Genomic DNA, 15688 nt, shown 5'->3' with positions numbered 1-15688 from the left:
CACACACACACACACACACACACACACACCCTCCATTCCCTCTGAGACCCATCAGTCAACCAGATAGCTAGGTGAATCAAGAATGTATTTAGCACAGTAATGGAGAGATAAAACCATATTCTCCCCACAATGCTCGCTCAACCCAGCATGCACAGTGCTGTAATGTAGAACTCACAGCATTCCACAACAGCAAGAGGACAAAGGCTCACCTTAGGAACCAACGAGAGGTACTTACACTCAGTTGCCAACTCAGGAACGTGATAAAAGATCAGACTCACTCAGGAAACTGGTAATTAGTGGCCTCAAGTCTCGTTGCCACAGAATTATTAACCCCAAAACAAGAAGCAAGATTTTTTTAAAACCATCCTGATTATCCCTGAAGGTGTCCTGTTGCTCAGAATGTTTCCCATTGTTTGAAACATAAAGAAAAAAAGTTTCACTCCTGACTTGATTGCCTATATTCTTTATAATTATAGGCTTCAGAACATCTAGAATTCGTTTGTTAAGTGTATGAATTTATTTTACAGCTCTATGAAAAAGTGGCACTCCTTCTGACAAATCTGGGTAAGTGAAGGCCTTCTGCAGTCCAGGGATCCAGAAAGCTTTAAAACCTCCCTTCCAGAGTATGCTGGGGCCCATGGGGCCCCTGCAGGCCAGCCACTCTCCAGTTGGTGGCGCCACACCCATGAGTTTATGGGGAACACACATTAGACTCAGTGGGTTACTTTTGATAAAGAGAACACAGAGTTGGGACGGGGAGATGGGTGGATCTGGGAGGGCTTAGAGGAAGTGACGATGGATATGATCAAAATATATTAAATGCATATGCTAAACTCTCAGTTAATATAAATAATATTGCATTTTAAATAGAAGAAAACACCCCCTTTACTGAGAATTGCACATGATTCTTTCCCTTCAGCAGAACAATTTAAATGTGTCTAATTTAATAATAATAATAATAATAATAATAATAATAATAATAATATCTTTTCTATCTATACTTTTCAAGCTGTCGTATCCTGTATGTGTCATAAGCCACTGAAATTTAAAGTAGATATTTTCCTTTATAAACACATGGAAAATAGCAACACAAAAGTAGACATGTAAGGAGTATCCAAGATCATTGAAAAAGTGTTCATTAGCTGTTGCCCACATTTTAGAATTGTAGGTGGGTTCTACAAGGCACAGGGACATATTTCACTAACCTCAGTGGGCTCAAGAGGCGAAAGCAAGAGTTCAAGAATTTGAAATGTGCTGGCACTACATAGGAAAAAAAAAGACTCTGCAAAAAGTGTCAAGTGTTCAAAGTTAGTCATTTTAAATCAGGAATTTAGTTAGGTTAATGATAATTGACATTTGTACAAATACATTCATGTAGACAAATTGTGTCTAAAACCATTTCTCTGGCCTCAGTACAATCTGATAGCCACTATAAGCTGTACATTCCTACATTTTTAAGACATAGAAATCCCTTCAATTTTATTAATGAGAAATTGGCTGTTATACAGGCAATGAGAAAATCACATACTCCCACAGGTAGCTTGTTTTAATATATTCCTGTATATAGTTTGTCTACAGGGGAGAAATTTCAGAGTAGTTTTTTTAGACTAGTCGTTATACCACTGAATCCTTTTACTGAGTCGATGTGTCCTATGCAGAGCTGGCCATTTTACTCTGCCTATCTCCTTTAATATCGTTAACATCTTCCACCACTATTATGCCTTTACCAAGAACGAGATCCTCTGTGGTAGAGGGGATTGCCCATTGCCAGGCTGTGTCCAGGAACAACTGGGTAGAAGATGGCCAGCATGTCATGATTTGAGATGAATTAGTATCCAGCCAGCTAACAACCGGGACAACCTTCAATATTACTAGGAACTCAGCTTGCAGGGTGAAATCAAACTCTGAGAAGCGTTTGGTGTTTTTTTCCCTCCTCAGCACCATGACCTTGTTCTAATGCTGATGTTTCGGTCATTTGAAGTCTGAGATTCTTCTCCCCTCTTCCCTTCTCAGTTATGTGTCCGGGGAACATTTTAAATTTAAGTCATGGAAATGAAATTGATGGGGTGAAATGTTAAATGTGCAACTAGAGGCTTAACAGAGAAAATAAATGATATAGCCTTAAGTACATTTTCTTGCTTGAGCTTAGAAGTCAGCTCTCTAGGAAGGATAGATACATCAGACATGAGACTAAGTTATGTTGGGGGCTTGATTTCAGGGGCAACTGGTTCTATATTTTACTTCATAATATACTATCCAAAGGGCATTTGTACTGTGGAAGCCAAAATCCGATGGGCTTAGAGTTGGCCTCTGGCTGAGGTCACAGATGTGCACCATGGATGCTGAAACATGGCGGTCATTCTACAAAAGAGGCCATTGTTTGGTTGTTTATGAGAATGGGAGATAGAACATAAGGGTTAAACCCTTATGGGAGTCAAACACGCTCACTGTCCTGGAGTTTGTAGTTCCTTCACATGACATGAAATACAGGAGCTAGAATCATTAGGAGCGTGACAGTGGGGTCTGACTCTATGTACCCCCTACTCAACTGGCAGAAACTTGGTCAAAACAAAGAGATTGCAGAGATGGCTGAGAAGGAGATACCTTCAGCCTGGCTGTCTCTGGTCCAGCCTCTCCAGATACCCTGTAACCACAGAACAGACTGGATGCACCCTTCAGAAGTACCCGTAGTCAGTTGAGACCACACTGTTACTCAGACCGATCTCTAACCTGGAGGTCTATCTCCTGCATGCTCTGTCCGGTAGCATGTCAGCAAGCTTGAGCCTCTAGCGCCTCCTGATGACTCTCTGACTCCGTGGAGGGGAGGGGAAAGCAGGAAGTAGGAGAGGATCATGGTCAGCCTCTCAAACCCTACTCCCTTTTGCCCACAGAACAGCCTCGCACAGAATCCGAGTGGGAGAACAGCTTTACCTTGAAAATGTTTCTTTTTCAGTTTGTCAATCTGAACAGCTCCACTTTTTACATCGCGTTCTTCCTCGGAAGGTAAGAAACACATTACTCTGTGCCCCACCCCCACCCCAGCCCTAGTGGGAGTGGAAGGATCAGAGCCCACTGGCCAGGGCTCTCCCTGTGGGGGGTGATCAATGCTAAGTGTAGAAAGAGAAGATCAAGCATCTCCTTTCCCTTCCCAAACTGCAAGACCACCTTGCTTCCTGGAAAACAGTCTCTCCTCGGAAGCGCCTCTTCGGTTGCACAGATAAGTAGAGGAAAATAGTTTGTGTGTGCAGGCAATGGGTGGAAAGTTTGCGACTTCCAACTCACTTGAGTCAAGCCTGTGTTAGTAGGTGACATAGAGTCATAATCTGCAGTAAGGCCGAGATCCCTGACTTCACAGAAGGACATCCCAGCAGGGGAGAGAATAGAAATGAGAAGCCAAGGCAATCTGGATTTCTGAAACCCAGAAGAGATCAAAATTTGGGAAGGATTCCCTGTTTCATGGTAATGATGCACAAGACCCACCCATCCTATCTGGGGAGATGGGAGACAGGACAAGGTCTGTTTCCGGTCCAGTTTGGATGAGATGGAGGCAGAGGCCTCTCTTTTGTTGTTTAGCTTCTTCAGCAGCAAGAAACTCCTGTTGTAGCTAAGTGCCATGACAGTGACTAAACCAACACCACCAGTGTTCACAAAGATCAAATGTGGGTGAACACAGGAATGTGACTGCTGCTTACACAGGCCGGGGCACTTGATGTTCAGTAGAAATGTTTGAAGGTACAGGAAAGAGCAAAGGATGAACTCTTGCCCTCAGCAGCTGGGCAGGAAGGCCAGGAGAGAATTGTTCCCTGGAAGTTCAAATCGTGACCATTCTAGAGGGTTTCCTCATCCCTTAAGACATGACCCTTAACAGCGCCCGTCATTTACTTGAGAGGGCACGCCAAGTTGAATATAGTACTCACTGAAAGTCTGGACACAATGCTAATGCTTGCTTCTGTGTTGAAGATTTACAGGACACCCAGGTGCCTACTTGAGATTGATAAACAGGTGGCGGCTAGAAGAGGTCAGTGCTCTCCCAGTCATTCTCATTCAACAGCCTTAAGGCAACCTTGGGCAGAGTGGAAGCCATCCGCTCTTCTGTTCGTTGACTGATGGATCTCTGTGCTCACTTGCCTTGCAGTGCCACCCTAGTGGATGCCTTATTGATCTCTGCATGCAAATGGGTATTATAATGGTGCTAAAGCAGACCTGGAATAATTTCATGGAACTTGGCTACCCGTGAGTACCGTAGCTATCTCATGGAGTGTCATGATGGACACTGCTGAGTGTAAGCATTATGGACTCAGCAGTTAAGCCAGAATGTCACATGCAGATTCAAAGACAGTCTTAAAAACAGTAAACACTGGGGCCTCCAGTGAGATGGCTGAGCAGGGAAAGGCTCTGCCACCCAGGCCTGGCAACACAAATTGGATCTCCACTCAGTCAAAGATTTTCAAGAAACAATTGACTCAAAGTCGCGCTCTGATCTCTGCATGTGTGCCATGGCACACACAGCACACACACATGTATACATGAGACAACAATAAATTTTTAATTAAAAATAATAAACATGGGCTCTTTTAGGTTTAGCACAACTCACACAAATTAAAGTGACCATTCTTTTTATTTAATTTTATCAGTTTTCATACAATCACTTTTAATCATTCTTCTTATTATTATTTTAAGCCTATTATGCTGTCCCAATACTCTTGGAAGCATGGTGGGCCTACCAGTGGCTACCATTAAAGAAAAGTAGCTTACTATTCTTTATGAGGCCTCTATGCAGGTGCATACTCTGGGTGTGTGTGTGTTTAGCACGCTTTAATGATGTCCTTTGACTTTTGGTGTTCCAATACTGCAAGTCCTTGTCTATTGAATTATTCATAAGATCGTTATTCCCATTTCCATGAAAAATCAGAATCTTAATTTTCAAAAAGAAAGTACTGCAAGTTCAGACTACCAAAAAGAAAAAAGAAAAAAAGAAAGTTGGAAAAGGAGATAATGTCAGAGATCCAAAAGAGCATCTTCTCACTCGATGGTAATATTTTCTGGTTGATAACAATGGGCAGAATCTTCGTGTCATTTCCGTAAAGTGGCCTCAAGCTTTGCTGTGACAGCCTCTTCTGCTCAACTTGGCTGTAAGGACACATCATGGCCTCCCTGTGTCTGATGGGATTCTATACCAGTGGGTTTTCACGTCAGCTCAGTGACTCTGGAGGGGCGCTCAGCTAGAACAGGTGCCTGGGACTTACTGAATGAGGAACCTCTTCTCTCACGGCCCTGTCAGAGGCAAGGTCAACAACCTTCTATTCTTAGATCCAAGTTTTAAAATCTCACCCCAAGTGTCTAATGTTTTCTATAAGACTTTTAAAAATAAACATACAAGCAGATTATGATTTCTTACTTTATGGAATATTTAGTTGAATCTAATCAAAATGCCAACTGATGAGTCAAGACACAGCAGAACTGTGGAGTAAACAGAGCATGTGGTAGCCGCCCCTCTTTTTTTTTTTTTTTTTTTTTTCCTTATTCTACATACTTTTGTTTTAGCATTTCCATTCCTGGAGATACTAAAAGCTTGTCACTTTCTCCTTGAATGCTCTGACTCACAGATCTGCCTCCTCCGTGCCATTTGCTCCACCTCTGTGTATTCCCACCTGCTGCCAAGGGCTAACAGCTTAGGCTCAAGTGTTAAAGATGTGTCTGTCCCACAGGAGTCAAAGACCATGCCAAGCTTGAGTCTTAAGCAGCTGAGCCTTTGTGTAAGGAGTTACAGGCATCTGCATGTCAGGAGAGAAAGCTGATTGTGATCTTCAGATATGCTAGGTCCCTGGAGTCAGACTATACTATGATCACCCATGTGATAGGATTGCAAATGAGGACAAAGTTAAGCCTTGTCCTTCTAACTGTTGAATGGCCAAAGTGTTGCCTTGGTATCACGTCCACTTGTGATGCTCTCAGGCTTCTAACCAACTGAACGTGAGACCATATGGAAAATAAGTTCATCAGCCATTCTGTCCACCTGCTAATAGAAATGCTTCAGGTATTCAGAGTTTTCTCTAATCCCAATCTTCATGCCGGAGTGGAACTGGTTTTTAACTGTGGTTCTAAATGCTTATTCTCTTCTTTCTCATTACTTTCTTATTGTTAGGCACAATCATGTCTAATTTTCTAAGACACTGATCTTGTCACCTAGGTTAATTCAGAATTGGTGGACTAGAAGAAAAGTCCGACAAGAACATGGGACTGAAAGGAAAATAAACTTCCCACAGTGGGAAAAGGACTACAACCTTCAGCCGATGAATGCCTATGGACTCTTCGATGAATACCTGGAAATGAGTAAGGAAAGATATCCGCTTTGCCTCTTAATTATATATGCAAGCCTTTGATCTGCAGCTACACTCAATTACATGTTCATTTGTTATCATCTGGCCATTCATGTAAGGGGATTCTGCTGTGAGAGCATTCCAAAGCAACAAGTGTAAAAGAAAGTGAACTCTTTAAGATATTCAGAGCCAGAACTGGGGTTCTAGCTCATTGGTACAGTGCTTATCTAATATGTAAAAGCACAGGAGTAAGATTTTAAGATTTCCTAGCACCACAAATGAGCAAATTTCAGGGGATAGTCATTTCAAACCTTTCAGGATACTGTCTCTTGCTGTTTGAATCACCAAAAGGAGCTGAACTTGTAGGTAGAGATATTTCTGAGCAAATTCTAGGCCTCTCTCTCTCTCTCTCTCTCTGTCTGTCTCTTTCTCTCTCTCTATTTCTCTCTCTCTCACACATGTACACACACATATGCATGCACACATGCATGCACACATTCTCTCTCTCTCTCTCTCTCTCTCTCTCTCTCTCTCTCTCTCTCTCTCTCTCTCTCTCACACACACACACACACACACACACACACATATTAACCCTATTCATGAAGTCTCTACCTTGTAGCCCAAAGACCTCCTCCTATGCCCCACATTCCTACACTGCCTCATTATGGAACTGAATCCACAGGAAAGTAAATGTTGGAAAATCCCATGCATCAAAAAAGAGAAAGAAAAATCATCACTAAAAATGATTGACTCCCACACCCAGGAGACATCTGTTAAGCTTTACTCAATGCCAAGGAAATACTACATTTGGCACCAGAGACACAAAAAGGGAATATGACACAAAGCTCAGCTCTCAAGGGTGCATAGGCTAATGGGGAAGAGCCAGAGACAAGAAGTGTAAGCACAGGAAGTATCACAGTTGCCATGACATGAATCATGGGAAGTACATCAGGGCAGCCGTTTTTGTTATGGGAGGGAAATGACAGGAAGTGAGATATGCTTGACTTGGGCTGGGCTACACTTAGTTAAGGAATCAGATTTCTTTAGATTCAAACCCAAGTTAGTCTCGGCATCTATCTGGTGAGGAAATAATAGTGCTCTCTTGTCAGATACACTGTGTGTGTGTGTGTGTGTGTGTGTGTGTGTGTGTGTGTTTCTCTTCTTTTGAAAATCTCCTGTTTAAGCTCTACAATATAGAGGTGAAATGAGAGTAGAGCTGGGCAAGATGAATTACTTCTGAAGGAAGCAATCCTGGCTGGGAGGATTTGAAAATTAAAAGAGCAATAGAACTGACGCTTAATGTCTCTTAGATTGCTTCTGTCCTAAGTATCTATTGATGGTTTTGGAGTTTCAATTATACGACGGCACAATGATATAACTTGGAGATAAACTCAATGTGGGCATTAATAATAAAACTTAAAGGCAACTCATTAAGAGAAATCACAATTTTGAGTCTCTTTATAGACTCTCCCCTAGAAAGAAGGAAATGAATAATAATGTCATCCACCACCCCCCCCCAAAAGAAACATTTATGTAGGTAGAATGGCTCCCACAGTATCACTGCAGCTTGGAACAATATGAGGCATGTCACAGACAGACAAACAGGAAGGCTACCTGCTTCCTTTTGGTTTTGTTTTTATTTTTTTCCTGATTGCCTCCTTGATTTATTATATTATTAAATACTATAACTTACTGAATTGCAATATAAAGTAATTTTAAAAAGTGTATAAATCTCAAGTATACAGGTGGGTTTTCACAGACTTATACACAAAAGCAGCCATATCTACGTAAGCGAGAGGCTGGCAAACTTTTGTCCACAGGCCAAACTCAGCCCAGTAATTTTTATAAGTGATGTGTTCTATTACCATCATACACCCACTCCCTTAGGCACAAATAATCCTGTTCTAAAGACAGGTGAAGACGGTGTGCCACTTAGAGAGCTGCATTCTCATGGAATCTCACTAAATTGTTAGGCTTTTTAAAAACTATTCTAGTTGGTAGACAGTAACATCTCATCATGGTTTTCATATGACAGTTTATGGCAACTAATGACACTAAACAACGATGCTTATGACCATTTATATATTCTCTTTAAATTTCTAGCTGACCCATGTTTTGGGAGTAGGAGGCATGTCTTTTTCTTAATTTGTAGCATCTACTTACATACTATAGACGTGAGTCCTGTATTAGTTGATTTTCTTATTATTGTGACAAATGCGACAAATTGCCTCTCAGTGAAAGAAAGGTTTATTAGTTTGATATGTCTCATATTGAGACCATCACGTGTCAGATAAAGTTGCTGCAAGTCAAACACTTTTTCTTGTTTGATGGCTTGTCTTCCTATTCATAAGGCTATCTTCAATTTTGTTCTTCTTCAAAATTAGTTCCAATGAATTTCACATTACACTCCCAATTTCTTTTTTTGTTTGTTTGTTTGGTTTGTTTTGTTTTTCGAGACAGGGTTTCTCTGTGTAGTCCTGGCTGTCCTGGAACTCACTCTGTAGACCAGGCTGGTCTCGAACTCAGAAATCTGCCTGCCTCTGCCTCCCAAGTGCTGGGATTAAACCCAATTTCTATTGTAAAAAGAACAACAACTTTTACTGAAGTATAGGCTGGAATTTAGTCAAAGCCCTCAAACAATTTGAACAATACTTATATATTGTCCAGTCCCTGAATGTGGGATATCCTTGCATTTGTCTTTTTATATTTTCTCAATAGTCTTAGTGTAACAGTTTTGTGTTGTGTAATTTAGATTTATTACTAAGAACTTAATAAATTTTAGGCAATTGCAAATAATGATGCCTTCACCATGTTTCCACTTGTATACTACTTATTTGTTTGTAGTCTGAGGCTTTGTTGTTTTTTATTCTGATGATTGAACCCAGAGTCCCATTAATTTTAAGCACAAACTCCAGCCCTGAACTGCACACAGGACCCTCCCTTCATTGTCTGTTTCGTTGCTACTATATAGTTATCATTGATTTGTATATTGACCTTGTAGTTAAGAAGCCTTCTGAAAACTAATATCATTTATAATTCATATTTGTTTTTATTTTTTATATGTTCTCCCACATCATCTACAAATAATGATAATTTATATTTCCCTTTCTAATCATTAAACATTTGGGTTATTCTTATACTAAAACCATTCATATAATGCTGATATGGGCATCTTGCTGCTGACAGGAAGGCAAAAGGGTTCTATACATTACTGTTACTGGTGATATCAGCTATATTTTTATACATTTCTCAGATTAAAGAAGTGTTCATACATATATTATAATGTGTTCATATATATTATTTGTAATGTATTCATATATGTGTTTATATATAGATATAGATAGATATAAATATAGATATAGATATATGTTTCTGAGCATCATTATCGTAAGTTTTACATTCACCTAATGGGCTGGCTTTCTTTGCTGTTTTGGGACTCTCATCATTGTCATTATGTGCCAGTCAGTGAGCCAGCATAATTTAGTACCTAACAAATCTTTTCCATACACAAACCACTGCAGTGTACATCCACATATACATAATGAATATACAAAGGAGAGACATAAGGAGGCCCACATTCCTACTTTCACAAAGCCCAGTATAAATAAGGAAAAGGAGAGGCCAAAGCATAAATGCAAATAAATTCATTCTGTGTTGCTCAACAACAGTGGAAGGCCATGCAACTTTAAATCTCCAAGGGAGGGCACTTTTGAGCTTAACCTTAAAAGAAGAGTCTAGTTCCATTAGTTTATCAATAAAGACATTATGTGTATGTTTGAATCACAAGCACGTAAGTTCAGTGTGGCCAGAGCAAAGGATTTTTTTTTTTTTTTTTTTTTTTTTTTTTTTTGCCAAGTCTGAAGCATGAAGGACATTTGATCTTGAAGCTTAGAAATCTGCATGGAAGAATCGCTAAGGTCTTTGAATAGTATGGAGAAAAGGAGGAGTTGGTCTGTAGGCAGTGAAAACCTTCTGAAACGTTTCTTGTAGAGTGATGCTGAGACCAAGACTCTGTGCAGACTGGTAGCAATTCAGTGGGGAAGGGAGGTGAATGTCAGGAGAGACAGAGCCAATTGGAAAGCCAGAGTCTGACTCAAGTAGGGATAGTGAGAAAGAAGGAAAAGCGGGAGACAGCAATGAAGTATCACTGATGGAACTTGGAGACGAATGATTCTGATGGCTCAGTTAGCAGAGATCTAGTATCTATCTAAGAAGAGTACCAGCAGGAAGAATGTCAAACAAGGGACCATCATATCAGGGTGTGGCATCAGCGTATCTTAAGTGTTGCTTGAGGAGATGCTTTGGAAATATATAAATATCCAATTTTCAACATTCCACCCACTAACTGTTGTATTCTTCCATGTAAAGTTTAATTAATGGTGGCTTCCCATCCTCTCCATCTCCTCTATGTTTTTTAATTAAATTCTACCGTGAAGAAGAGCCACCCTTTAGTCCCTGTGTGTTTACGGTTTGTATTTATTAGTGTTTATGTTGATACGACTTTGACAGTCTTTGGGTTATGATCCAGTCCCGCTATGATTTTGTTGTGCCCCATTAGTCCAGCGTCAGCTGTCGGCAGTGCCTACATGTTTGTCCTGTTGATGTACCCCCATCACTTGTTGAGCTTCTCTTTACTTTTTCATAAGAAAATCCAGTCTCCTTGTGTGGTTTTCCACCACAACCTACCATCAGACTTTCTGCCAAGAAGCCCTGCTTCCGTTAGTTAGTGAATGACATTTGGAAAGTATTGGGGTCTGAGGTAAACCTATTGCCTCTCAGATTCCATTGTTCTCAGGCCCAGGAATTACCTCTTTGTCCAGTCCTATGGCCTTCTTTTTTATAAGAGAAGTTTCTTCAATGTATTATTCTTTTTTAAATTAAATTATTTTATTTATTTACATTCCAAATGTTGCCCCTTCCCGATTTCCCTTCCCTGAGTTCTTCACCACATCCCCCCTCCCCTTTGCTTCTGAGAGGTTGCTCACCGCCCCCCCCCCATCCACCCTCATTTCACCCCTGCCAGCATTTCCCTTCCCTAAGGCATCAAGTTTCTACAGAATAAGGTACATCCTCTCCCACTGAGACCAGACAAGGCAGTCCTCTGTAGGGGGGGTGGGCACAGACCACTCCATGAATGCTCTTTGATTGGTGGCTTTGTCTCTGGGAGCTCTGAGGGGTCTGGTTAGTTAATATTGTTCGTCCTATGGGGTTGCCATCCCCTTCCCCTAACTCTTCCATAGGGGTCCCCTACCTCAGTCCAGTGGTTGGCTGTGAGTATCTGTCTGCAACTGTCTCAGTCAGCTGCTGGTAGAGCCTCTCAGAGGACAGCCATGCTAGCCTGTAAGCAAAACATAGCATCAGTAATAGTGTCAGGATTTAGTGTCTGCACATAGGATGGATCCCAATATGTGACTTGATGTAATGGTACATCTGGGTTACTGTCTTTTTGAAACAAGGATGGAAAACTAACATTATTCATTCTCTCCCTTCCCCTCCCTAGTTCTTCAGTTTGGATTCACGACTATCTTTGTGGCAGCTTTTCCTCTAGCACCGCTTCTGGCCTTACTGAATAACATCATTGAAATCCGACTTGATGCTTACAAGTTTGTTACTCAGTGGAGAAGGCCTTTGGCTTCAAGGGCCAAAGACATAGGTAAGTTGGGTCTAGGTGTGCCTTTTTAAAGATATGAAACAACTTGTAGGCAACATTTTAAAGCCTGCCTGATCCAGTAGCACACACCTTTGATCTCAGCACTGGAGAAACACTGGCAGGTGTCTCTGTGAGTTCAAAGCCTGCTTGGTATATATAATGAGTTCTGGCTCTACCAGGGCTACATAGTAAGACCCTGTCTCAATACATACATACATACATACATACATACATACATACATACATACATACAAAAAAATTGAAAGTCATACACTTTAGGAATCCTCAAGGTTTCAAGTGATCTGATTTAGCTAATTTTTTGAAGAAAAAAAAAACAACTATATTGGTTTTAAATAATTTTATGCAACAAATAAAGACACCTATTCAGACAGATTGCTTTAGATTTCCAGTGTTTCATGAACTTATGCTTAAATAGATGCTTAGTTTGGTTATTTCTGCTGTAAGACTTTAGAATCTAAAATATTGACTCATCACTTTTAAAAATAGATCTATTTGCCCCCACTCCACTGTACCCCCATTTTCCTCAGTGTTTTCCTTATATGAAGTAAAACCTAGCTTCTCTGGTGGCAGAAATGAGCTTTGATCTTTGGCTAAAAATACTGAGTCAGTTAATGGTGGCTTCCCATCTTCTCCATTTCTTCTATGTTTATTAATTAATTCTCCCACAAAGAAGAGCCATCTTTTATCTCCGGAGTGTTTTCAGTTTGTATTTCTTAGTGTTTATGCTGATATAATTTGACAATCTTTGGGTTATGGTCCAGTGCTGCTCTGCACAAGATGTAGCACTCTTGAGAGCCACTGGGATACTTTCAGATACATGCCTGCATCCAGTACTGAGAACAGGGCAGCTAGGCACCACCCAGCGAGTGTAGCTGGGAACTGGATGCAGACACTTTGCTCAGAGTAGCCTCTTACCATTTAAGTGAAGCAAGTGTTTACTCACTGAATGTGAGTAAAGTAAGTAAAGTAAAGTAAAGTAAAGTAAAGTAAACAAGTGTTTTCTCACTGGATGGCTTGAGCCAGCACATCAGGGACAGTCTGCAAAGGTGAGCAGAAGAGACCTGGTCGTTACCACTGAGGAGTGTCCAGTCCTTGACACTGTGTGCCAATCTTATCAGATGGCACATGAATGATTTGGAGGCTAGAATTCTTTGACTTATGTCTGATGCTGACCCTAAGTCATGAGTACATTGGTACATGAAGTTTTTTTCAATTCCAAACTGTTTGGGAAACACAGATAATAACTCCTTGTTGCCAGAGGCATTTGGAAAGATAAAAAGGACTTTCACAGGTGGATTTGCCTTGCTGTTTTCATCCTCAATACCTCTGGAGGAACTAACACCACCCTTCTGTCTGAACAGGAATTTGGTATGGAATTCTCGAAGGCATCGGGATTCTCTCTGTTATTACGAATGCATTTGTCATAGCAATAACATCCGACTTCATCCCTCGCTTAGTGTACGCTTATAAGTATGGACCTTGTGCAGGCCAAGGAGAAGCTGGGCAAAAGTAAGTGCTGGAAAACAATTAGGAAACTTCCATTTCTTAGCTGTTGCGTGGTGCTGGACACAGAGAGAGGCTTTTATACTGAGGCATGTGACACACAAGCCCAGACAAGGCCTGTGGTAGGGGAAGTGAAATTATATCATTATGTTTTCAGACAAAGAAATCACTTACCAAAGGGTTGAAGCCCAAACAAGTCAGACAAGTTTCAGATGAGTCTAATGTGAGAGTAGCAGTTACATTTTCCCTACTGTCTGACTCCTGCCAACTCCGAATTCACAAATGTGTGAGCTCCTAATGGGTGTAACAACAGAAACAGCACGCAACATAGTATAACATATAGTTATGAAAATGTCATGATTTTATAAAAAGGGAATTACTATCTGAGATTCACACTGTCATGGTCTGGAGGCTGCAAATTTTACATGAATGACTGTGGACCCCTGTACCTAAGACCCAGAAGGGACTCAATAAATATCTGTGTAATGCAGGGATTATGTTTCCCTAGCTATGATCAGCCAAATTAAGACATAGTCCTATGTTCTGAAATTCAGACTAGACTGTCAGATAAGACCTAATCATTATTATCACACATCACCTAGCTTTTATTTCTGTGCTTTGCCAAAAGTCTTAGCATACATTACCAGTCCCTAAAGTCACAATAATAATCTAACTCTAATTGTGGTGTGTAGATGTCTGCCTATGGTCTTTGATGCCTAGAAAATTGTCTTATATGGCTGGCACCTAATAAAATGCTTTTGTCCTGACTCCTACTTTACAGTCTTAGCCAAATTAATTTGCTCCCTAACACACTGTAGGCAAATGGAGTAACTCGCCTGATTTCAGCAAACCTGGTCAGGATCCAGTTTCACCATTATCGCGCACGAATGCACTAAAGCTTGGGTGATCGAGGGCTGTGACAGAGCTCACACAATCTAGCCGTCTGAAGAGGCTCCTATGAAGCCTTCTACTACAGTAATCACAGGGCCATTAAACATCAATTGTCTAGCAACTTTAAGTGAGCCTATCAACTCTTTAGAACCAAGACTTAGAGACTTGGAATATACTGCCCAGGCATTGCTTCCTAATTACAATCCTTGTCGACAGTCTCTACTTGATTTAGTCTGTAAAAACTTTCCTTCACTGAAGCCACTTTCAGATCTAGTCTGCATCTGATTCTCAAAACGACTCAGAGAAGGATGCACAGTATTATCTTCACTCTGTAGAGCAGAGGATTGTTAAAGGGACAAACTCCTCCATAACTGCTGGAACCTACACAGAGGTAGAGCCACACCCACACAGACCTCTTGGTTCTTACCTCCAGGGCCCCAAATGACTCTGGCTCATCTCACTGTAAATGTCCTGAGTTTAATCCTTAATGACATGTTTTGATCCTTCCCCACTTCTGCTTATGGTGAAACTTGTAATTGGTTTTAGAAGAATTAAAACGAACAGAGAACAGATCTGTAGAGTTGATAGTGAAGCAAAGCTGTAGAATTCTAGCAGCCTGCCAGTCTTAAAGCTGCGTTCATGGTGATCGGAGTTTACCTACTATGCCTTGGTTTCTTTTTATTGGCCTTTCTGTCCATCTCTGGGCATTTTCTTTGCAAATTTTCTCTTTATGAGCTATCTGCAATGTTCCAGATTATACTTCTTATCTCTAATCCATTGACAATTATTCTTGTTTTGTGTGTGTGTGTGTGTGTGTGTGTGTGTGTGTGTGTGTGTGTGTATCTCTATGTGGAGGGTGTATGTGTGTGTGAAGGTGTGTGGTATGTACGTGGCTCTATGGTGTGGTATGCATGTGTATGGTTGTGTGTGTGTATGGTTTTGTGTGTGTATGGTATGTGTGGTGTGCATGAGTATGGTTTGTGGTGTGTGTGATGTGGGCATGCGTATGTGTGTAAGGGTACATGTGCATATGTGTGTGATGTCTAGGGCTGTAGATGAGGGTGTGTGTATGCATGGGTGTGTATGGGTGTGTGTAGAGGGTGTGGTGTGTGTAGGTGTGTGGTATGCAATGTGTGTGCATGCGTGTGTGTGTGTGTGTGTGTGTGTGTGTGTGTATTATCCTTAGTGAATCTTAGCTCTGTCATAGCAGGCACCCTATTACTTTACAGTGAATTTTCTTCTTTGTTATCATCATCTTCTTTTCCTCTTTCTCTCCTTCCTCCTCTGCTGCTCCAACTTAGAA

The 15688-nt window shown here is 40.9% G+C and overlaps 1 protein-coding gene across 5 annotated transcripts in view; it reads left to right on the top strand.

Moving 5' to 3' along the window:
- The window catches only part of Ano4 (anoctamin 4), a 367952-nt gene that overhangs the window by 338691 nt on the left and 13573 nt on the right, over nt 1-15688 (top strand). For all 5 annotated transcript variants that reach the window (XM_076919930.1, XM_076919933.1, XM_076919932.1 and 2 more), the window contains 7 exons: nt 528-564; nt 2892-3003; nt 3961-4018; nt 4136-4233; nt 6191-6333; nt 11821-11973; nt 13353-13500. In XM_076919930.1, the coding sequence (XP_076776045.1) occupies nt 528-564; nt 2892-3003; nt 3961-4018; nt 4136-4233; nt 6191-6333; nt 11821-11973; nt 13353-13500 (749 nt within the window). The remainder of the gene's footprint in view (nt 1-527; nt 565-2891; nt 3004-3960; nt 4019-4135; nt 4234-6190; nt 6334-11820; nt 11974-13352; nt 13501-15688) is intronic.

This window comes from Arvicanthis niloticus, chromosome 22 (assembly GCF_011762505.2).
Source record: "Arvicanthis niloticus isolate mArvNil1 chromosome 22, mArvNil1.pat.X, whole genome shotgun sequence".
Taxonomy (NCBI): domain Eukaryota; kingdom Metazoa; phylum Chordata; class Mammalia; order Rodentia; family Muridae; genus Arvicanthis; species Arvicanthis niloticus.
Note: the sequence above shows the minus strand (reverse complement) of the source record. Positions and strands in the feature narration are given on the sequence as shown.